The following is a 25,837-nucleotide window of genomic DNA, read 5'->3' as shown; positions in this document are numbered from 1 at the left end:
GAAGAAAACTAAAAGGGCTGAATTAACTACTAACCTATATATACACTCCTGTGCATACTTTTGGACTGAGTAATAATGGATGGAAGACATTGCAGGACTAACCATAGGAGGTGAACAGGGCCCTGCTCATTCTCCATCTCCACAAGCACAGAACTGTATATTGGAGTAAGAATGTTCAAATAGCAAAATCTGGCGATTTTGAGGTGGATTCAGCCTCAAAATCCACACCAGATACACCTCCGATATGGAACAATACAAGAAAGTGTCCTGTTTGCCTTGCATTGTGGGGTTCTGTGGCTGATCAGCACTATCCATCTGCAGGTAGTCAGCAACTAAGTTTTCTGCTGGGGAGCACCAAATGTACAGACAAAGAGGAATCTGAAGTTCACCTCAATTTCTCTTCCTTTACTGGAGTGTTTCTTTAAAGAGGACCTTTCATCATATTAGGCACAGGCAGTTCCATGTACTGCTGGAAAGCTGACAGTGCGTTGAATTTCCCGATCTGTGCCCCAGGTAAAGCACTATCGGTCCCGGTACCATACCGCTTTAACGTCCTTCTCCACAGCAGCGCCTATCGCACTGTACAGGGTGAGCGGGGAGGAACGCCCCCCTCCCCTCCTGATAATACTCGTCTATGGACGAGTACTGTGAGCAGAGGGAGGGGGCGTTCCGTCCCGCTCACACTGTACAGCACGATAAGCGCTGCTGTGGAGAAGGACGTACCTGACAGACTGTCAGAAACGCCCTTCTGACTGTAAAGAGCTACGGTACCAGGACCGATAGCGCTTTACCCGGGCACAGATCGGGAAAGCCGATGAATCCAGCGCACTTTCAGCTTTCCAGCAGTATATGGAACTGCCTGTGCCCAATCTGATGAAAGGTCCTCTTTAAATACAATGATCAAAGAAGGTTGGACGTAGTGTGTTTTATTTCAGTATAGTGTATAACTGGCATACAAATGGTACATCTCATGGCCACAATCTGTGTCGAATGTAGACTCTGTCCTCCTACTAGCAGCCTAAATGCCACAAAAAAATATTTTGTGGCATTTTGCTTACTAGAACAGACCTATAACTGCAATATGCTGTCTTTACACAGACAAAACTACTTTAACCCCTTCCCACTCCACAATAGTACTTTGCAGCATGCATATAGTTTACACTCAGCTCAGTACTATTGCGGTGTGGCTTCCTTCTGCTTCCTAAAATAGCTGTGATGGCTGCTGTTCCCTACAGCAGAGCATCACAACTAAGTAAAAAAAGACAAATGGTGGCAGTCCCATGATTATTAACATCGCTATTAGTCACTGACTGATAGAATACTAATGGCAGCAATTGCGGAAGTGGGAATGCCCCCATCTTTTTTACTACATTAAAAGCTGGGATGGCTGCTTTCCGAGACAGCAGACCATCCCAGCTAACTGCTGGGTGACAAATGGCAGCAGTCCCACATTGGTGATCACTGGGACAGCAGACTACCACAGTTTAGTTTAAGTGTAAATGACGGCGGTCCCACAGTGGGGATCACCAGCATTACTCACAAATAAGCCAATGACTAACTTGAGAATAATGGTAGTGATCAAGATGTGGGATTGGGGCCAGTTGCTGTGATAGGCTGCCATCAGGGACAGCAGCCTATCACAGCTCAGTAACATCCAACTAATAGTGGTGGTCCTGTCCCCTCCTATTGCCGCTATTTGTTAGTCAGTGACTACTCACCAATAGTAGCGATTGGTGACATCATAGCACTGCTATACCCCTTGCAACCTCCCTCAACTACTCTGTTGGGTTTAGGGAGTAGTTGAGAGAGGTTGCTAGTAGTTGAGCTGTGCTGTATTTTGCCCATTTGATATCCATACTTACCTTCTCTGCTTTCTTCCTTTGCAGAGTCTCCTTCTGTGCCCACTTCCTCACTGTACCTTCTGCATTACCCTCTGCCCACCTTCTTATTGTACCACATGCATCCTGTCTGTCTACGCTCATTGTTGTACTCCCTGCATCCAGCCAATTTGCAATCTCATTTGTTCTCTGCCCCATAGCCTTTGTGGCTTTCCTAAGACACTGCTTGGGCTCAATGTACCAGCAATGTATGTGTGTCAATTACAAGGAGAGAGAAGTCCTTGGATTGACAACAATAAATGGCCACACCATCACCCATGTACCAGTATGAGGTATCAGTACAGAGACATCCAAACCAGACTGCATCATTACTTCTGGAAGCAAGAACCCACGCATAGTACCAGAGCAACACTTTCCAGAAGTTCCCCCAACTACCAAGAAGGTAAAGAATCAAAAGAGAAATCAAGTCTTCTCAAAGAGGGGGATAAGGAAGAGCACCATATACACCAGTGTGATACATGTCCTGACAAACCAGGGCTCTGTATGATAGAATTTTTTTTCGTATTCATCATTCATCCCTAATATTTAATTTAACCTGATGCAATCCGCACAGATTATGCCCCTGCTGCCGCTTTCCCTTTTGAGCCCTGCCATGTGCCCAAGTATCATATACCAGCCATACGTAGGGAATTGCATAACAGCCACATGTAGGACATTACCATACCCAGGAGAACCAACAATATAAGTTATGGGGTTTATGTCCCCGGTGGCATACACTTGTCACAATATTTCAGAAAATGAAATGATATATATGATTTGAAAATTGCAACTTCATTCTGTACCATCTGCTGTGCAGTACCATTTTGAAAGGCCTATGGGGTAAAAACGCTCAAATGAATGCCTAAATGAGGTTTTTTTAAATGGGGTCACTTCTTGGGGGTCTCAAGTGTACTGGTACCTCAGCGGCCTTACATTCATGCCTTAGCTGATAACCCTTTCTTCTGCCAAACCCATGGTCCTTCCCCATTCTGACCCCTGCTGTGTGGTCAGGCATTATACAACTGCTACATGTAGGTTATCGACATATCCAGGAGAACCCATATTACAATTTATGGGGTCCATGTCTTCGGTGGCACATGCTGGGCACAATATATTGGGCACTGAAATAGCATATATGATTCAAAAATTGCAATCCACACCAATCGGCTGTGAAGTACAATTTGGAAAAGCCTGTAGGCTTAAGGGCAGAGGGGCTAGTTTCCAAGATGGAGTCACTTTGGGGTGGGAAGGGGTTCCACTGTTGTGGTCCCTATAGGACTCTTGAAATTCAACATGGCACCTATAAATCATGTGTGTAAAATCAAAGCTCAAAAGGCAAATAATCCCGCTTCTCTTCTGAGCTCAACTCTGTGATCCAACGGTGGCTTTTAACCACAAGTGGGGCATCACTGTGCTTGAGAGAAATTGTGTAACAAGATGGTGTACTTTATTCCCTGGTAAAAGTGGGAGGAAAAAAAAAAAAAAGTTCACATAACTGTATAAATCATTTATTCATATGGACAGACAAATTCAGATAAGTTCAGTGAAAAGCCTGGGGGTTCAAAATGGTCAAATCACCTACAGTCATGGCCAAAAGTTTTAAGAATGACACAAATCTTATATTTTCACATGATCTGCTGCCCTCTGGTTTTTGTGTGTTTGTCAGATGTTTTTATCACATACAGAAATATAATTGCAATCATACTCTGAGTAACAAAAGCTTATATTGACAGTTAGAATGAGTTAATGCAGCAAGTCAATATTTGCAGTGTTGACCCTTCTTCTTCAGGACCTCTGCAATTCTCCCTGGCATGCTCTCAATCAACTTCTGGACCAGATCCTGACTGATAGCAGTCCATTCTTGCACAATCAATGCTTGCATTTTGTCAGAATTTGTAGGTTTTTGTTTGTCCACCCGCCTTTTGATGATTGACCACAAGTTCTCAATGGGATTAAGATCTGGGGAGTTTCCAGGCCATGGACCCAAAATCTCTCTGTTTTGTTCCCTGAGCCATTTAGTTATCACCTTTGCTTTATGGCAAGGTGCTCCATCATGCTGGAAAAGGCATTGTTGATCGCCAAACTGCTCTTGGACGGTTGGGAGAAGTTGCTCTTGGAGGACATTCTGGTACCATTCTTTATTCATGGCTGTGTTTTTAGGCAAGACTGTGAGAGAGCAGATTCCCTTGGCTGAGAAGCAACCCCACACATGAATGGTTTCAGGATGCTTTACAGTTGGCATGAGACAAGACTGGTGGTAGCGCTCACCTCGTCTTCTCCGAATAAGCGGTTTTCCAGATGTCCCAAACAATCGAAAAGGGGATTCATCAGAGAAAATGACTTTACCCCAGTCCTCAGCAGTCCACTCCCTGTACCTTTTGCAGAATATCAGTCTGTCCCTGATGTTTTTTTCTGGAGAGAAGTGGCTTCTTTGCTGCCCTCCTTGAGACCAGGCCTTGCTCCAAGAGTCTTCGCCTCACACCTGCCTGCTGCCATTCCTGAGCAAGCTCGCACTGCTAGTAGCCCGATCCCGCAGCTGAAACACTTTTAAGAGACGGTCCTGGCGCTTGCTGGTCTTTCTTGGGCGCCCTGGAGCCTTTTTGCCAGCAATGGAACCTCTCTCCTTGAAGTTCTTGATGATGCGATAGATTGTTGACTGAGGTGCAATCTTTCTAGCTGCGATACTCTTCCCGGTTAGGCCATTTTTGTGCAGTGCAATGATGACTGCACCTGTTTCTTTAGAGATAACCATGGTTAACAGAAGAGAAACAATGATGTCAAGCACCAGCCTCCTTTTAAAGTGTCCAGTGGTGTCATTCTTACTTAATCATGACAGATTGATCTCCAGCCCTGTCCTCATCAACACCCACACCTGTGTTAATGGAGCAATCACTGAAACGATGTTAGCTGGTCCTTTTAAGGCAGGGCTGCAATGATGTTGAAATGTGTTTTGGGGGATAAAGTTCATTTTCTAGGCAAATATTGACTTTGCAAGTAATTGCTGTTAAGCTGATCACTGTTTATAACATTCTGGAGTATATGCAAATTGCCATTAGAAAAACTGAAGCAGTAGACTTTGTAAAAATTAATATTTGTATCATTCTCAAAACTTTTGGCCATGACTGTACAGCTGAATTCCTTAGGGGGTATAGGTTCCAAAATGGGGTCACTTTTGGGGTTTTTCCTCTGTGGTATCTCTAGGGCTCGGCAAATGCAACAGGGTACCTAAAAACTGTCCCAATAAAATCACTGCACCAAAATCCATAAAGGTGCTCTTTCATTTCTGAGGATTGTGCTTGATTCAAGTTGCATGCATGGGATATTTCTACAAACTTCAAAATCAGAGTAATAAGTATTATGATTTTGCTGTTAACTCCTTTTTGTTATTAGAAAATCTGTTTTAAATGGAAAATGTGCAGAAAACAAATATGACATTTGGAAATTTCACTTCCATTTTGCATTAATTCCTATGGAACACCAAAAGTGTTAAAGTTCCTATACATGAATAGTGTGAAGGATACAGTTTCTAAAATGGGGTAATTTATGGGAGTTTTCTATAATAAAGGCCCCTCAAAGTCACTTCACAACTGAATAGGTCCCCAAAAACAGAATCTTGAAAATCTGAGTTTGCTACTAAATTTATAAACCTAACATCCTACAAAAGTAAAAGGACATTGAAGAGACAATGCTAATTTTTTTTTTTTGTTTTTTATATAAAACAAAACGCAAAGTATAATGACCAAGATTACCACCAAAGCACAATGTGTCAGGGGAAAAAAAAAAAAAAAAAAAAAACCCACAATCAATCTTGGAATCACCTGAATAGGTAAATGCATTATGAAGCCATTCTGCGAACTAAAAGATGTCAGATTTCAAAAATGGGGTCTGAGAATTATGGCCCAAACTACCCTATGTAGTGGTTAATGTCTGTGTGATTCTGTAGGTAACGTATTTAACCAGAAAACTATAAAATAATTTCAAAAGTCACAAATTTGCAGCAAGTATTAAATGGTGATGTGGTTTCCAGCTGCATCACTAACATATGAGCTAGACCAGGGGTCCTCAAACTTTTCAAACAGGGGTCCAGTTCACTGTCCCTCAAACCACTGGTGGGCCGAAATATAGTTTAAAAAAATAAATAAATAAATTGATTATATACTCCACAGTAGCACCCTCCCCTCACCAGTATTATATGCTCCTCAGTACACCCCCCACCCCACATTATATGCTCCTCAGTACACCCCTCCCACTGTATTATATGCACCTCAGTATGCTCCCCCCACCCCACAGTATTATATACTCCTCAGTACGCCCCCCACCCCCAGTATTATATGCTCCTCAGTACGCCCGCCCACAGTTTTATATGCTCCTCAGTACCCCCCTACTGTATTATATACTCCTCAGTACCCCCCCACACTGTGTTATATGCACCTCAGTACACCCCCCACCACACAGTATTATATACTCCTCAGTAACCCCCCCCCCCCACTGTATTATACGCTCCTCAGTACACCCCCCACTCCAGTACTAAATGCTCCTCAGTACCCTCCCACTGTATTATATACTCCTGAGTACCCCCATCACAGTTTTATATACTTCTCAGTATATCCCACTGTATTATATGCTCCTCAGTGACTCCCCCCTCACTGTATTATATGCTCCTCAGTACCCCCTCCCCCCACTATTATATACTCCTCAGTACAATCACACACACTCTATTATACTTAACCCTGAAGAGGTCGCTGCCGGGCATCCTCCTCCTTCAGACTGCAGGAGCGATGATGTCATCGCGCCTTTGTTGGGGGCAGAGCTCACTCTCTGTAGTCAGTGTAGGCCGCTGTCGCACAGCCTAAACTGACAGCTTTCACTTGCACATACAACTGAAAGCAGCGATCCGCGCACTAACGGGGAATTGGATTCCCAGTTAGTGAGTGAACCAGGTGATGACGCGCGAGCCACATGCGGTGGGCCGGATAAATGCCCTCGGCGGGCCGCATGTGGCCCGCGGGCCCTAGTTTGAGGACCCCTGAACTAGACAGTGGTTGTTATGTCTACCTGTCCTCCAAGAAACTCATCAGCTATTGAAAAGTGGTTACAGGATTACAAAATGTCCAAGTTGGGTCTGCTTTTTTTTTTTGGCGCCGCCCCCCTGAGGGGCTTGGCTGCCTTGATGCAGTGCTCCAAGCTGGGAGCAAACTTTTTCTTTTTCACTCTTTTTCTCTGTATATTCAAGAATCCGGTAACCAAGCAATCTAGCACTATGAATTAGCAACTATAAATCGAATGGAAGACCCTGTGGAGTATTTTGTTCCTTTTGTTTTACATTGTAAAGCATGGACAATGACAAGACCTGGTTCAGCTGGTTTCCACATGTGCCTGTTACCATCCCCCCAGCTAGGACAGCATGGCTCACCATGCGGCATGGAGGAAAACCTACATGGAAGTGTGGACGACTTCTTCAAGGAGATGATTTTTGGCGTCAATTGCTGATGTGTGAAGATGCTACAGCTGACTGGTATTTCTTTCTTTTTATTACTGTTGACACGTGGGACTCTGTTACAGCCTGGGAACCTACAATCACCCACCTACCCCAGGAGTTATGGAAGCTTGGCAAGAGAGCAGCACCATGTATACCTGGATGGTCTCTGACTTCCTTGGGGCAGTAGAACACAGTGGTAAGGAGGAGGAGGAGGGCTTGTGACAAAGGACATTTGGGGCATTTTTTTTTTTTGTGGTTAAAAGGACAATAGTGCTGATACAAGATACCGAACTATCAGCTGTGAGCAGGAGATCTCACTACCTACCAAGAACTACCACATGTTATCATAATAGCTGACTATGTCCCCCACCTCTGCAAAAATTTCTGCTTGTTATATCTACATGCTGTGACCCCCCCTCCTCGTGTCCTACAACCAAGTCGGCTGTATTATTATTATTAACATCAATCCGCACAGAGAACTAAATGATCCTGCAGTGTGTCTGTGTTTCTTTCTTTTTTAGTTGCTCTGATTCCTAGGATTTCTCTACCATGAGCTTGTATGTGTTGCTCTCCTGTTATATACTACTGTACCATCTATGAAACTGTATCACTGAAATTTCCCCATTGTGGGACTATTAAAGGAATATCTTATCTTATCATCTTTCAGTTGGGAAGGGAGGGGTGTGGACAAAAGAGGGGAAAAACAAACAAAAAAAAAAACAAAAAAAAACCACAGCACTTTACATAAGTAGAGCCTTAACAAACTTGAGATGTGGTCAACTTGTAATTTGTCAGCTTGAGGTTTTTTTTATATCCGTGTAAGCCTCTACAGGAAACAGACAGCATCTGTGTGTAACCGGTGACAGAAAGATTATTTTTATTTCCCAGAACCACAGCAAGATAATGCTTAAATCACACTCTGCTTGTGGCATATTGGTAGGTTTTCACAAGGCTTCCATACAGAAACCCTAAACCGTGCAAGAAACACACAAAAAGAATGTGTCCACTCTCTGAATATGTTTTAGTTATTACTTGCTCCAGAATTAAGATCAGTGAAACAAAAACAAAAACCAAAAAGCTAAAGAGACTTAGGGAGCGTTCACACTACCGTTTGTGTCTGACAACTAGTGTCCGCTGCTAATGTCCGTTCAAAATCTTGCGTGGACATTAGCATCGGACACTAGCTGTGTCCGTGACATTTTGCATTGATTTAAATGGACACCGGGTGCGTTCTTTTACAGTCCGTGCCTGTCCTTAACTGTCCGTTCCCAAAGATGTCCGACTTTTCAAGGGGACAGCAAAAACCCAACAGTCTCTGTTCCTCTGACAAATTTGCTAGCCCCGTTATGCCACTTGGAGAAGTATGAGTGCGTGTTAAAACCTTTTTTTTTTGTCAAAAGGGGCGAGTGCCTACAAATTGACTCTGTCCAATTAGAATTGCATTAATAAATTCATACATTGCCAGGATGAACAATACAACAATACAAGTTCTAATAAAAGACGTTTCAAAATGGTTACTTCATAAGGGATGCAAGCATTTAGTTAAAGGCTACCTATGATTTCGATGGAACTTATAAATCATGCAGTGCCATCTTGGGAACATAGCCCTGTTGATGTAAAACCTTTCAAAACTGTTAATTTATTCTGGGGATAATTGCCCCATTTTGATTGTACCTTGATCTGCAGTTTACTCAGAGCAAGGGTCTATGTACATAGTATGGACCTCTGGCTGTAGGAAACTGAGCAAAACTTCTCATGTGTTTCACAAAGCCTCATCCAATTGTCTATGTATTAATGGTTGTAAATGCATTACCACAATATAAAGCTGATGTGGAAACTGATGTAGCAGAGCTGGATTTGAGTCAGCTTGCATTACATACAAAGCTGAATATAGACAGCACAGTAATCCCGGAGCTCTCACCTCCCTCTCCCCTATCTGAGGAGCTCCGTTGCTTGTCAGCCCCTCCCTCCCCCCTGAGAGCAGGCAGCTACATCACTTGGGGAATTAGCAGATAAACCCAGTGGCCATAGAAACGCAGTGTCAACAATGAAGTGAATAAATTAAGATAACGGCCAAACAAAGCAGTTTTGATAAAGCAATGTATTTGGGAAAAGTCTAAAATCCACATAAACTAGCAGTATAGATGGATGCTTTTCATGGGACAACCCCTTTAACAACCAACAGCAGATCTAAAGGATGGTAGCCCCCTAGTGGCAAGACTCAAGAGTTTTTAGGTTGAAGCCCCAAGATCTAGAAAAGCTGCAAGTCAAGCAGCAATCTTCCAAATTTTCAATAATATTTCCAAACCACATTTTTTGAGGGACCAGCTAAGTTCTTATGGGGCCCTTTAAAGGGCTCTCTAATAGTAACCCCCATAAATCACCACATTCTCAAAACTGCACTCCTGAATTCAAAACAGCAATTAGGAAGTTTCTTAACCCTTTCAGCATTTCACAGCAATTAAAGCAAAATTGAGGTAAAGTTTACACTTCTCAATTTGTCACTAATATAATCATTAAGCCATAGAATTTTACACATTCACAAGGGGTTAAAGAAGAAAATGAAATGTAGAAACATATAGATGTAATCTGATGTATGGACACACAGTAGGGTAAAGAACAGAAGGACCGCCATTGGGATTTTGGAGGGCAGATTTTGTTGAAATTTGTTTCAGGCACCATGTTGCATTTACAGAGCTCCTGACATGTCAGAACATTGGATGACCATTTAAAACACCACATAAAACGAAAAGCTGTGCCTGGCTGTCAACATCAAGACATGTAATGGACAAATTAGCTTTTTCTAACAGTCTGTAAACCATCTAGGCAGAAAAAGTTAAGGAGCTACATGTGGACAGGGAAACTGAAGGAACTGCTTGTGCAGACCAGATAATACTGGTGGTCCATTTGGGCCATCTAGAGCCTGTTCACTATGTGCCTCCAACCTTATGTCACCATTGCTGCCAACAGATAGGCCAGAACGGGTCAGTTTGTCAAAATTACAATCCTATTTCTCTCGGACCAAAGTCTGTAAACTGTGCAAAACATCTGAGTGCACCATAGAGGCATTAAGAGATTTGGAGCAATTCAACATTTCTATCTGAATTTTTTTTTTTTGGTCGGTGTACTATCCTTGCACAATGGCCCTATGTAAGTTATGAATACTCCTTATACCTTAAATCAACTAAACTCTTGCCTGAGAAGACAAGTAAAATGATTTTTATTAACAAATCCAAGACATTTCAACAGCCCTCCATTACCTGATAAGGCATACATGTTAGTAGTTGTACGGATAACTGCAGCACATTTACCTTCACTGAATGAGGCGGACAATCCACTTGCCTATATTACATATATTCTATTTCCCTAAGCATTTCTTATGTAGCATTCTTTCATAGCATCATCAGGGGCAGAATCATTATAACACCAGGGCACTACTTCAGCCCACAGAGAAAACTGGTAGCATAAAGTCACACTACCTGGACTTATGAAGCACATGTCCCACTTAGTGAATTAGTCACATGGATGTAGCCAATGACTATTGTAAAGGTGTTCAGTGACACCCAGCCCAGCTGACTATCCTTATGTAGCCAGTGGGGTGAGTGCCACTCAGCTGATGTGTGAGGTCACTATACGAACCTCAAAAGAAGCCTAGTTTACTCTAAGTACATTCGGGTCCTAAACTCACAAATGTATGTACAGTGCGGCATCAGCAATATCATACGGGAAAGTCCATAGCCACAACATAAAGGTCAATATAATAGGAAATTACTGATGCAAAGCAGACTTTTTTTTTAATGTAGATCGAGCCCCATATAGGAATGGGAGGAGATCCATACAAGCACGGGGAGAACATACAAACTCCTTGCAGATGTTGTTCCTGGTAGGATTTGAACCCAGTACTCCTGTGCTGCAAGGCTGCATTGCTAACCACTGAGCCACCGTGTTGCCCCTATCTAAGTAGATCATTTCTATTGAAGGTTAGTTAATACCTGCTCGGTGTAGCCTCTCTTTCCAAAGCAGCAAAGTCTGTCAATGTAAAACAAAAGCACCACACCCCCTCAGGAACATCTATGATTCTTAACCATTCCTCTGTCAATGAAGTCTAGTGTTCCAGTTCTTCTCTAAATGCCACCTTTTTCTCCTATCAGCCCAGAAAGATTGGCATAGGTGGGCACGCATTGACTACTCATCAGACCAATTAAGCGCCAAGCCATAGAGCAGCAGTTTTAAAGCAAAGTGTTAAGCAGTTTGAAAAATGTACCTGTTTTAGGGAAGAAAAATACAACTACTCTACATCGAAAAGTATGTGGTAGAGAATGGTCGCGAGTCTTTACATGTAAACTCACATATGTGAGGAAAAATCAGGAGGTGATGGCAGCATGCATCTGGTGTGAATGGACTGTGTTGCAATTTATGCTCAATTTGCAGCCCGAGTGAAGGATGAGTGCAAGATTGAGTGAATGGAGTGAATTAACCCCTCACAGCTGGACCCACATCATGTTCTAGGAAAGGCCACACGTAACAGATGTAACATTTTCCTATATTGGAGTTTTTTATTTTTTTTAAATGGAGGACACCAAGTTGAAGTAGGTACAGGTCTCCTAAATTTCTCTAGCCCTCTTCCCAAACTTAAAGCCTACAAATCATCACAAAAAACAAACAAACAAAAAACCACCACACAAACAAAACAGTCCCCTCTGGCTCAAACCCCTTACCTCAAAAACCTTCCTCTCTAAAATCTTGTGTGACCTGAATAAAATTAATGGTTTCCTCTCCCTAAATCCTTACTGTAAACTTTTCAAAGAACCTGATGCCAACATAATTCTGGTTTATTCTCGGTTAATCCGTTATCTCTCTGCTAACTCTTTGCTTGACCCCTTACAATCTGGTTTCCGCGCTCTGCACTCTACTGAAACAGCTCTCACAAAAGTCTCTAATGATCTACTAAAGGCTAAATCCAATGGTGACTTCTCTCTTCTTATTCTTCTGGACCTCTCTGCAGCTTTTGACACTGTTGACCATCAACTTCTCCTCACTATGCTCCGCTCAGTCGGCCTCAATGACACTGCGCTCTCCTGGTTCTCCTCTTATCTCTCAGACCGCACTTTCAGTGTATCATTTGCGGGCTCTGTTTTCTCCCCTCTTTCCCTTGCTGTTGGGGTTCCTCAGGGCTCGGTCCTAGGCCCCCTGCTCTTTTCTCTCTACACAGCCCCCATTGGACAAACCATCGCCAGATTTGGCTTCAGGTACCATCTTTATGCTGATGACACCCAATTATACACATCTTCCCGTGACATCACCCCTGCACTCATACAGAACACCAGTGACTGTCTCTCTGCTGTCTCTAATATCATGTCCTCGCTCTATCTGAAACTAAATCTCTCTAAGACTGAACTACTACTGTTTCCACCATCTAATAGATCTGTCCCTGATATATCCATTGCAGTCTCAGGCCTTACTATAACTCCTAGGCAGCATGCCCGCTGCCTTGGGGTCATATTTGACGCAGACCTTTCCTTCACCCCTCATATTGAATCACTCGCACGTTCATGTCACCTCCACCTCAAAAACATCTCCAGAATACGCCCTTTCCTTACCAGAGATACACTAAAGACACTTATTGTCGCTCTGATTCATTCTCGCCTTGACTACTGTAACTCCTTACTAATCGGTCTTCCCCTCACTAAACTCTCTCCTCTACAATCTATTCTGAATGCAGCAGCCAGGCTCATCTATCAGGCTAGACGCTACAGCGATGCCTCCGGTCTGTGCCAGTCACTACATTGGCTGCCTATTCATTATAGAATAAAATATAAAGTTATTACTCTCATCCACAAGGCTCTCCATAATGCCGCACCTCCCTACATTTCTTCCCTCATCTCTGTCTACCGCCCAACCCGTGTTCTCCGCTCACTCAATGACCTAATACTTACATCCTCTATTATCAGAACCTCCCACGCTCATATACAAGACTTCTCCCGAGCTGCACCACTTCTCTGGAATGCTCTACCCCGGACAATAAGATTAACTCCCAACTTCTACAGTTTCAAACGCAAACTAAAGACGCATCTTTTCAGACAAGCCTATCACAATTCCTAATGCACAAAATTGTCTGAACACTGGGGCCACACGGTGGCTCAGTGGTTAGCACTGCAGCCTTGCAGCGCTGGAGTCCTGGTGTTCAAATCCCGCCAAGGGCAAAAAAACCATCTGCAAGGAGTTTGTATGTTCTCCCCGTGTTTGCATGGATTTCCATCCCATATTCCAAAAAAGACGTACTGATAGGGAAAAATGTACATTGTGAGCTCTATGTGGGGCTCACAATCTACATTAAAAAAAAAAAAAAATTGTCTGAACACTGTATAAGCAATGCCGCCCCTGCTACCTCTTGTGTCACCCCTCTACCTCATAGATTGTAAGCTCTTTTGAGCAGGGCCCTCAGTCCCATTGTGTGAAATGATGTTCTTTGTTATGTATGTCTGTATCTGAACCCTATAAATTGTACAGCGCTGCGGAATATGTTGGCGCTATATAAATAAAATGTATTATTATTATTATTATTATTATTATTAATTCTGCCCCTTGGGGACGCTGCGACAGAATACTACAGCAGAAACAGGTAGGGCAAAAGAATACATTTAATACAGATGGGTGGATTGGCAGTCTCAGGCAGTGAAGGGATAAAAGTCTTAGACAACCATAGCCAGGATGCTGCAACTACATAAAACAACTGCATGCATGTCCTCTCAGCTAATGCAGGGAAATTGAAATATTTGGACTTCTTAAAAGAAGGAATTTTAATTGTGTTTTCAGGCAAGAGTTTAGTCACTCCCGAACTGGTAGAAAGACATTTTTACAAGTGTGTCATATGACTGCATGTCATTTAAAAGAAAAAAAAAAAAAAAAAGTGGGTGACATGTTTTACATAAAAAAGCAGAAGTTTAAAACCAGCAGACATGAAAGCAAGTGCCTGCTGCCCAATCCTTAATGTGTGTATGGCCAGATACACACCCTGACTCCATATGGAGGGACAAGATATTTCCATTAAATATTGCCCAAAAACCTAACTGTCCAAAATAAAATGCTCCTATTTCTCAAACCTACTATCTCCGTTTTCCCCCACCACTAGACCCATACTAAAGATTTTATTTTCTGCCATACATTCTGTATTCTTCATGAATACAGCTGCCCCTGACCTATACTAGCACTGACTAGTCCACCCAGCAACTTAGAATAGGGTAACACTGATTTTAGCCATAATGCCCATCACACAACCAAAGTTTGCAGTGTTGCCCACCAATGTAAGTGAATAGGCTGCATTATGCCCCCAGGGATGATAATGGCCCAAAAAGCTCCAGCCTCACTCTTAAAGGGAACCAGTTACCATGCATCATCTTCTAAACAAGCAGAGCTGAGGTATATGGGTCTGGGGTTGCTAGGTGGAGTGGCATAGACACAAAAGTCCAGAATCTTTAGTCCAAAAACAAAGGCAGAGTTTATTTTCACTTAAAAAGGTAGTGCAGCAACAAAAGGAAGCAATACAAAAATAAATACCTGCCCGGCTAGGCTCTAACTAAACATAGACTAGGTTACCTCACCTAGAATCACAGAAATCCAAAAGCCAGTTGAGTCATTCAGGACACAGCTCCCTGACGAGGAGACTCTCTGCAGCTGAGTCGCTGCTGGAACATCCCCAAAGTGTGGACTGGAGGGGGGTGGAATGACAGGTCCCACTACTAGCCTACCTGTCATTCCTAAAAATCCAGCCCAATACTGAGCATTTACCAAATACTCAGCAGACGAAAGTTGTCTGCTGAGAACAAGCATTCCTGGCGTTTTCTCATCTCACCCACCTTAGTAGTTATATATATATATATATATATATATATATATATATATATATATATATATATATATATCACATATACACACAGGGTGTCCCAAAAAAAAGATGTATAAACATTTAGCAGCTGATAACTCAATTATTTATTCTTTCTTTACAGACTGAACCCATTAAACCGAGTGATGGCATACAGACTTGACTTTGAAGAAAAAATTTATTCTAAAATGCTACTGGAAGTATGAAAACGCAGTAGAAGTGCAAAGACAATTTAGGAGGGAGTTTAACAAAGAACCACCTACACGAGTTACCATCACTCGAATTAGAGATAAGTTTGAAGCTGATGGAACTGTGCAGGACATCCATAAGAAGCGTTCCGGAAGACCACGTACCTCGACAAGCCCCATAAAAGAAGAAAGATGGGGCACCTCCCACTACCATGTGTTATTCTCAGGTCCCCAGTAGGTGCAATTGTGTCTGTTAATCGAACCATTCAATTTGAATGTGGCCTCATCACTCCACACAATGTTTGTGGGAAAGTGTGCATCTTCGTTACATCGTTCCAAGTACCACTCGCAATACTGTACTCTTTGGTCTGGATCATCGTCATTAAGAGCATGGACTAATCTTGGAATGTAACTTCTCCACTGACAACGTTTCATGATGCGATGAACTGATGAGTTTGAAATCCCTACCTCACGACTAGCTTGCTGCAAAGACTTTCTTGGACTTCGTTGAAACGTTTCCAGCAATCTTTCTTCTTTTATGGGGCCTGTCGAGGTACGTGGTCTTCCAGAACGCTTCTTATGGACGTCCTGAACAGTCCCATCAGCTTCAAACTTATCTCTAATTCGAGTGATGGTAACTCGTGTAGGTGGTTCTTTGTTAAACTCCCTCCTAAATTGTCTTTGCACTTCTACTGCGTTTTCATACTTCCAGTAGCATCTTATAATAAATTTCCTTTCTTCAAAGTCAAGTCTGTATGCCATCACTCAGTTTAATGGGTTCAGGCTGTAAAGAAAGAATAAATAATTGATTTATCAGCTGCTAAAATGTGTATACATTTTTTGGGGCACCCTGTATAATATATATATATATATATATATATATATATATATATACACATACATACACACACATACACACAAACACACACACTGTATATATAAATTTGTGGCTCATTTCAGTCCAAACGTGTTATACTTGGGGGTTTGAAGAGACACCAGATCAAACTTGAAGCTTTTGAAGAATTCAAGTCGAATCCAGTTCTATCCAAAAGTTTGCTATTCTCTAATCTTTACGCCTGCAGACTAACCAAGTCAGCCATTTATGATGGAGTCAGGGCTCGTTCACATCTGCGGCCCGGTCTCCGTACTTAGGTTTCCGTTTCCTGCCTAAAACACAGGCAGGAGACGGAAACCTGCAGGAGACTTTCTCACCCATTCATTTGAATGGGTGAGAAAGCTGTCCGGCCGTGCGCGGCAGTGAGCGTTTTGCGCTCTCCGCCGCGAAACCGGGTTTTATAATCCGGACACAGAGTCGGACATGCAGTACTCTGTGTCCGGATAAAAAAAAATCCGGTTTCGCGGCGGAGAGCCTAAAACGCTCACCGCCGCGCACGGCCGGACCCGGTCTATGGTTTCCGTCTTCTGGCATGCAGAAGACGGAAACCATAGAACGGAGACCCCAAACGCAGGTGTGAACCCAGCGTCAGAGGTTTAGCCTACAGAATCCACAGCACTAGGTCCTATCAGTGATTGACAGTTATCTCTGCATGCACAATGCGAGAGCCGTTATTCATGTGTTCCTGTTTCTAAACATGTACAGATAAAATAATTAGGTTGCAAGTGTTATATATAACTTATTTTTTGTTTTTTTATATATTATGCGTCAATCTGCTCAGCTCCTCATTTTCTACAACATGATACCTGCAGCTAATACTTAAAAATTAGTATGAAATAGAATTTCTATTACCGATTTTTTTGCAAAAAATCTGCCTAGTGTGATCATACTTTAATCTGCTCAAGGTAACATAATGGCATAAGTCTTTCAAAAGGCGGCATAACATACCGGAATGCTGTAAGTTCCACTTTGTCATGTTCATTCTTAGCCAGGTCTGGAATTAATGCAAGATGAGATATTTGTGTAGATGCCCATCCAAACTGGAAAATGATGATAAAAGGGATAAAGTATACTAAGCCAACCCACTGTGGTGTATTTTCTGTACAGCCCAAGCATGGGTTGAAGATGAAGGGGAATGAGATAATAACACTCAATGTTCCTGCAAAGAAAAAGACCATAATAGGTTAAGAAATTTATGAAAAAAACAAATATATCAGTATAATATATACATCAGTCGCCATGGTATTCTAAAACTGAGGTATACTAAGCCAGTTCTCTAAAATCTCCATGACTGTATGTACATTACAGCACTGTCAACACTAGGTAAGGGAGGGGGAGAGGAATAAATAAATAATTTAGCAGCCTTGACACCTACACCTGATGTTGAATGTTGGAGATTATAGCCAAAATACTGTATATATGCCCGGTCCCAGCAGGAGTAGATTTCATGTCCTGCTCACAAAGGATCAAGAATGCCCTCATATACAGAACCATAACACCAAAACAACATGGCAGTAATATGGAGTAAAAAAAATGGCAGCCTGAGAAATTGTCAATCCACAGCAATTTCTTATTGTCACAAAAGAGGGTAATCTGAAAATTATGCAATCTGTGCTAACAATAATGCAGCCTTACAAATTACCAGTGTTCAATACCCACCTTCACACACTGCAGTGTTTAACTTCCGGGATTGTGAGGAGATGCAAAACACATTGGGGCAGATCTAATATTCACACAATGCGGCAGGCGAGGCACAGATTATGGCTTGTGAAGCACAATTGGAGAGGGCCTTGCACCAAATATGTGCCACACTCATTCCTCTGTGCCAGAAAACTGGTATACATGGTATGGGTACAATGGGGAAATTCACCATTCCCTCTAAAGTCATAGAAAGGCCATAAAACTTATTTGGTCATAAACCAGGAAAAACTGGTTAAAGAACTGCTTCTTTTTTTTTTTTTCTAAATAAGTTCAGGGACCCCCTGAACGGAATACAGAACGCATTGACAAGCATTAAGCAATGAAAGCATACAAACCCCATAGACTATAATTGGGTCTGTGTATTTTTTTTTTTTTTATGTAGCTTGTGAGCACCATATAGGGATCACAATGTACATTTTTTCCTATCAGTAAGTCTTTGTAGAAAGGGATGAAATCCATGCAAACACGGGGAAAGCATACATACTCCTTGCAGATGTTGTTCCTGGTGGGATTTGAACCCAGGACCCCTGCGCTGCAGTGCTAACCACTGAGCCACCGTTTTGCCCCGGGGTCTGTATATTTTCCACGCACTGTCCACACGAGTCATGTGGAGAGGAAAGTAGTTCATGAAATACTTTCTCTCTGCATGACTTGTGAGGTCAGTGCACGGAAAACATACAGACCCCATTATAGTCTATGGGGTCTGTGTGCCTTCATAAGCTCACCGCTTGTCATTGTGTTCAGTATTCCGTTCCCGAACGCAGATGTGAACCAGGCCTAAGGGATCCATCAGGTTATCAGGCATTTGAAACATTTTCTATTATGCTAGAATTATATTTTCAGAGTCGCGTGACAAAAGTTTCATAGGAATGTAAAAAGCAGAAGTTGCCTTTTTATATGAAAGATCTCAATGTAATTTAAAAGCGTCATAGACAACAAATGAAAGCTGCAGAACATGAAAACATCACCTCACCCTTCAGTCAGCAAAAACACATCCTTTAGTTAGATATTTAACAGGAAGGCTCTAGTCAAAAGGTCAGCATTGTCCAAGACATCTATAGCAAACATAAAATTGAGCAGCCCTCTTCATAGCTATGGATTGTCAGCTTTTATGGGAAATTTCTGCAGTTAGTAACCATGCAGGTATAATTTTTTTAAGACATCTAACATGCTTTCATATTGTAGGCAAGTCTTGACACTTCATTTGGCAGCGTCTGATAAGACTTTCCAACCTCCAGAACAGCTTATATTAGCGTCTAGTAGAATTGCTGATCATGTGTAAATAGGGTCTCCCATATTCAATGTCTTGTATGAAGGAGATTAAGCTCTTACTGCCACTGCAATTTTGCGTGTTATGATGTAAAGGGTTTTTTTTTGTCGCCTTCTGAAAGCAGTTTGTGGCCACTTTCTCTATGAAACTTGCCAACCCCTTTAAATGTCAGCTTAGTTTTACAAGCTGTAAAGTCTAAAGAGAATTGAACATTACTTTGATGTCCAAAAACCTCTCTTCTCTTTGAAGATAAATATTCACTGACAATGCAGTCGATGTATCTGGCAACTGCTGTTCCCGTCTACCAATTGAAAAACATGCATCAAGTGTGGGGTAAAGAACACTAGGGGCTCACAGTACACATCTCAGTGCCATACACATTGACAACATAAAAACCCCCAAGTCCAGTGCCATACACATTGGATAGATGACAAACTGGATTGGATGGAATACAAACTTCGATACTGTTGGCCAATTCTTGAGTTAGGTCTTCAATATCAGACCCAACACCCTGAGCCACCTGTTTCCAGTTCTGTACACGGTTGCTGGTTGTTCAACCCACACTCATAAAATACTGATGACGACCTATTCCAGTAATGGCATGCGTGCCAGAGAGGGCACACAGAGCCCTTTATGCTGGCACGCGTGTGGTCACCCTGATCGCTCACTAATAGCGAATCCAGTACAGGATTCCCTGTACTAGATACTAGTAAGGTATCTAACAAAGCAATAAACAGACAACCATAAAAGTTATGACATATACAATAGTAGTAAACCCATATTGTGACTACATTACTATTGTACATGTGATGACTTATTGCTTTGTTGGATACCTTGATTATTTGACTATACAATACTGAATACAGCTTAAGCAGACTGCTGTATGCATCACAATTGAAATTCACCTTCCCATATGTCTATGTTGCTACTGTATTACTATTGTATATGTGATAACTTTTATGGTTGTCTGTTCAGTTACGAGAAGGTTTATTCTTTGCGCAATGAGTTGTACTTTTATTTGACACCATTTTGGGGTTCATATGTTTTGATTAGTTTTTGTGAACCCGTGTACAAATATTGTACAATTCTAAAATTTTTGCATTTTGTTTTCAGTGTTTTACTCTGTATAAACCCCCCCCCCCCAAAAAAAAAAAAAAAAACAAAACAAAAAAAAAAACAAACCATGACTGACTGACTGTCTGGAGGGCTATTAAGATTATGGCAATATCAGATTTATATATTGTTAATTATATATGTTTTACCGCTTTTCGTAAGCAATATGTCATTTTTCGAAAATGAACAATTTGCTTGTATTCTGACGCCAATCAAAATAAAAAGCCATTTTGTTGATAGAGCCACCTCAGGGCTCTTCACATTCGGGGAACGTTGTAGTTGTTACTGTTAAGTTTTTCGTATGTATGACTTTTTGATCACTTTCGATTTTTTTTTTTTTTTTTTTTTTAAAGGGGTGGGTGAGTAGAAGAGGTGAGGTGCCAAAAATATATAAAATTATCACGTTGTATTTTTATATAGTGGATATTAAATAGGTGCAGTTCCTTGATAAGGGTTGAGCTATTAGTTATTTTAGGTGCACATTTTTTGTTCGTGTACACCTATTTTTCAAAAAAGGAGTACTGGCATAAATTTTGGAATTTTGATTTCAATGTTGTGTGACATCAGGGTTTTTGTTTTTTTAATCCTGCCCATGTACTGAAGTGCATTTGCAACATATTGATTGTCACTGCCATGCTCACATCACCCTCAAAATTGTGCCACCTACAGAAAATTACCATAAGGAGAGGAAAATATTTCAGGAGCACTTATGTAAACAAAATAAAAACCCCACACACAACACAACAGCAAATTAGCTAAAAATGAAGCCCTAAATTACTGAAAAACATTATAAAACTGACATTATTACGCCATGTCTCTTGCTACTGTTGTGTAATTGATGGTAGATAACCGCTTTCATGGTTGTCACATGCCCGCTTCCTTACGAAACCACATTTCCTCTCTAGTGGCTTTGATGGTACATAAAATCTAGACAGTAACTAAACAGCAGGTACAAGTTTAACCATCTTGCCAAAGAGGACAACACAGAAAGCATGGATACTTTACATATAACATTTGGGACAAATGTTGCGTTTATACAGCGGCTTTTTTCGTCTTTTCAAATCAGCATGCTTATCTTATAGAAACGAGTAACATCATAACTGCACTCAGTTCTGGGGGCACGGGTGGCATCACTAATAAGTAAGTGACACTGATTAATTCCAGGCTATTTATCTTACATACTGTATACTGACACCATGTACCTGGATGTAATAGCTACAGTAGTTACTGGCCTCTTTAGCAGCAAGACATCAGTCAGTAATAAGAAATAACCTGGAATTAATCAGTGTGTCACTTCTTTATTCGTGGCGGCAACTGTGGCCCAAAGCAGACTGCAGTTATAACATCAAGGTACATACTATGCCCCTCCCCAAAACCAATTCCAAGCTATTTCTCATTATCGGCTTTGCATACCAATACTGCTGAAGCCTATGACACTCTGCCACAGAAGACTGACCATGACTTACAGGACATCCTGAAACTGGGACATGATGATGTCACTGCATTGTAAAACCTGCACCAGAACGCAACAGGAACAGACTTCAGATTGTGGTACGGAGAGTATAAGATGTCCCCCCCACCCCTTTTTTTCCTTTTCAAAAAACAGTTACTAATACTGATAAGGAGGACACTTATTTAAGAACATGGAAATATTAGTTATTAGATTCTCTTCCAGAAAATCCCATCCACACATTGCAGAAAAGCTGCGATTTCCTAAGTCATCGAGGTTTTGGAAATTACAGCATGTCAAATTATACATACGGAAATGCTGGCATTTTCCCTATAGATATAATGGATACAGAAGGTCCGCAGAGGAAGCCTCAGTGTACTTTGGGTGAAATGTGCTGCAGGTAAAAATCCAAGGCATTGTCCCAGTGCTTTATTGCTGTGGCCTGCTACGTGGTGTTTTAGCCTTAAAAGGGGTTGTCCAGGCTAAAATCTTATTACATTGGGCCACGGGAGGGGGAACACAAACACCCCCCCCAAAGAAAAACAAAACACACAAACACCTTCCTGACCCTGGCGCCTTCCTACATGGTCCAGTCCTGCAGCTCCATTGTTGGCCACCACACAACTGTTGAAGCCAATAAGCAGAAGAGAGCCGAGGATGTTGCAGCTGGCGAGAAATTCCGCAATAAGACTACAGCCGAGAAGGCTGGACCGCCCTGGGAACACACCTGAGCACGTTTTGTTCTCAGGTTCTGATCCAAAAGCCAGGTAGCCGCGGCTGAAAGGAGGAGGGTGTGTCTTCAGGCCGAACCGCGAGGAGACTCAACCTGAAGAATAAGCATCTCTTTTTTTTCCGGGGGCCGGAAGAAATGGCTCCCGGAAAAAAAAAAAAAAAAAAAAAAACCCTGAGCGGCTCCTATTGATTTCAATGGGAGCCATCTTTTTAGTCAGGATTTTGAGGTGGATACGGCCTCAAAATCCTGACCAAAAAAAACTGTGTGTAAACTTACCCTTAAAGTTCCTGCCACTAGGAATCACCATTCTAGCTAATTAGCAGTTGACTATTCATTAGCCCTCGTTCACATCTGCGTTGGTAAAACATTTGGGGAGTCTGCATGAGGACCCCCCTGAACAGAATACCAAACACAAACTGCAAGCGGTGTGCCAGTGAAAGCACATGGACCCCACAGACTATTATGGGGTCCGTATGCTTGCCGCCAGATCTCTGCAGGGAACATGCGGACAGGAAAGTAGTTCACAATCTACTTTCCTGCACACAACAGATTCGTGCGGGCAGCATGTGGCAAGCACACGAACCCCATTATAGTTTGTGGGGTCCGTGTGCTTTTACTGCACACCGCTTGCAATTGCGTTCGGAATACAGAACGCAGATGTGAACGAGGGGTTAATAAGTCCTTTTAATAGGTACCATCAGAAAGAAAAATAAATAAACACACACACACACCGCGACATTTTCACACAGTGAAAGGAGGAGGGACTGATCGCTTCACAAAGTGAATGCTGAGGGGAGGAGCTGTTTTTCCTCACAGTATGTCTGGAAACTGCTTTCTCTGTGCACTGGACCTTCTGCACAACTTACAGCCTACAATGTAAGAAAAAAAAAAAAAAAGTCTATGTATTTCTATCTACCCCTGGCTGTATGTGTGATTCTTTTTTCCACACAGACAGCAAGCAGCTTTCCTGACTCAAAGATGGTTCTTTTCCTGTATCAGTGATCTTTTTATCTTATTTTCTATATATTTATTGGCTACACTGCAACTTTTTGTAGTGCAACTAATTGATTTTAGCTATAAGTCTTACGCTAGGTTCACACTAGCATTTGGTATTCCGTTCTTCAGGTCTGCTTGGGGAACCGAAGAATGGAAATCTAATCCACTTTAAAAAGACTAATGGGCTGTGCCGGATTTCCACCCGAAAAACGCAGAGGACTTTCCTCTCCGCATTTTTCAAGAGCAAATGAGGGACAGAAATCCCCAATGGAGTCCAAGCACTAGTGTACCGAGCTTTTGCCTACATTCACATACTGATTGATAAAATGGCCATAACGGAGGAGGGGGAACCCAGACAGCCAGCCATATTCAGGATATAGCCACATTTACATGAACAGATCTTAATACAGCTGAGTGATAGTCATCTTTATCGAGAACAACGTTCTTGTGAATGTAGGCCACAGCTACGACACGTTGCACAACAAAAATTTTCAATGCATCTCTATAGTGTTGTATTGTGACATGTGACTGATGTGGCAGTCACAGCATATCCAAGCCTTTTGGACTCTGTTGACATGCGACTTGATTTCTAAATCCCCCACCCCAAATATGAACTTACTTTGCAGCTTCCCAGTGCATTATAAGGAATATTAAATGGCACAACTCAAGTACAATTTACCCTAAAATAAATAAGCCCTCTTACAGCTCTATGAACAGAAAAATACATTAATGGTTTTAAGAAATCAGGAACCAAATAAAATGAAAAGCAAAAATAAATAAATGTGACAGAAGGGGTTAAAAACCTATTACCAAATGCATCAGATACAGCTTGTTAGTGGACTTGGCAAGATGTACAACATCCTCATTAGCAGCACTTACAGTAAAATGTATGCAATGGAAGCTTATAGTTACAAGCACCTGCACCAAAATGAAGACTGGTCACATTATAGAAGGTGACCATTGTGTATTCTGTATAGAAATGGCGGATCTGGCGCTACCTATAAAGACATACAATGGATTTGGCAGATTCTCCTCACATGTGACAATGCTTTGATATCAGACTCCTGCCTAGGACAAGTGCAGCCCCATCCACACAAGTATCTGAGATGTGATTACTTCCTTTCCACCACTGTCCCGGGGATTTCCCAAACCTACCGATTAGGTGCCAGGACTTCCTGCGCCCATAAGAGCGAATTCCAGGGTGTCGGTCCGATTCATAGCCAACCAGCGGGGTACAGATCCCATCAGCTATCTGCCCAACCAGCAGCAGAACTCCGGCGTAAAACGAGTCGAAGCTCAGCACGGAGTGGAAATAGACTAAGAAATAGGTGAACCACATAGAGGCGCACAGGTCATTCAGGTAATGCCCGGTGGCATAGCTCAGCTTCTGGCACAGGCTAGGTGCGAGGTCTGCCATCCCAGGTCAGCTGTGATACGGAGTATTAGGCACTGGGCTCCAGCATCAGGTAGATAGCAGAGCAGCACTCCTCCCTCAGTCCGCTGCTATCACCGGCTAGGGGCGGCCATGGTGCTCCCTACACTCACAGAACACTGCTACCTCACAAGCGCTGCCACCAGCCTGCTGACTACAACGCCGCGTTAAATTCCGGGTTGTAATTCCCCTACTAGCGATCCCGGCCAGTCACTGACTACTCAGAAGATTGGCAGCCGCCGCAACAACCAGGAGCGCGCTGGAGGCCGAGCCACACAACCGCTTAGCCCCGCCCCTTATCCAAGCGTGTGACTGCCAGCTTAACTCCTTCCTTTCTGCGGGCGGCTGGCTGTGGTGTGACGTAACACAAAGCAGCAGAAGTGACGAAACATTAACGGCTTAGAAAATGAAAGGTTAACCCCTTCTCGCCGATGGCACTTTTTGACTTCCTGACCAAAGTCGATTTTTCAAAACTGACGTGTCACTTTATGTGGCAATAGCTTTGGAACGCTTTAACCCTTTCCCGCCGGTGGCATTTTTTGATTTTCGTTTTTGTCTCCCCTCCTTCTAAACCCCATAACTTTTTTATTTCTCCGCTCCCAGAGCCATATGAGGTCTTAATTTTTGCGGGACAAATTTTTCTTCATGATGCTATCATTAATTATTCTATATAATGTACTGGGAAACTAGAAAAAAAATCAGAATGGGGTGGATTTGAAGAATAAAAGCATTTCTGCGACTTTCTTACGGGCTTTGGTTTTACGGCGTTCACTGTGCAGCCAAAATGACATGTCCTCTGTATTCTGTGTTTTGGTACGATT

General features: G+C 42.3%; 1 protein-coding gene across 1 annotated transcript in view; it reads right to left on the bottom strand.

Moving 5' to 3' along the window:
- MFSD12 (major facilitator superfamily domain containing 12) overlaps positions 1–25,250 on the bottom strand; it is a 58,203-nt gene extending 32,953 nt beyond the window's left edge. The window contains exons 1-2 of the mRNA XM_075283505.1: positions 24,740–25,250; positions 17,270–17,480 (exon numbers count right to left, since the gene is read on the bottom strand). Of these exons, the coding sequence (XP_075139606.1) occupies positions 17,270–17,480; positions 24,740–25,001 (473 nt within the window). The 5' untranslated portion in view covers positions 25,002–25,250. The remainder of the gene's footprint in view (positions 1–17,269; positions 17,481–24,739) is intronic.
- Between the last annotated feature and the right edge of the window lie 587 nt (positions 25,251–25,837).

Source organism: Leptodactylus fuscus, chromosome 1, assembly GCF_031893055.1.
Source record: "Leptodactylus fuscus isolate aLepFus1 chromosome 1, aLepFus1.hap2, whole genome shotgun sequence".
Lineage (NCBI taxonomy): Eukaryota > Metazoa > Chordata > Amphibia > Anura > Leptodactylidae > Leptodactylus > Leptodactylus fuscus.
The sequence above is the reverse complement of the archived record's forward strand: the minus strand, read 5'-3'. Positions and strand labels throughout refer to the sequence as shown.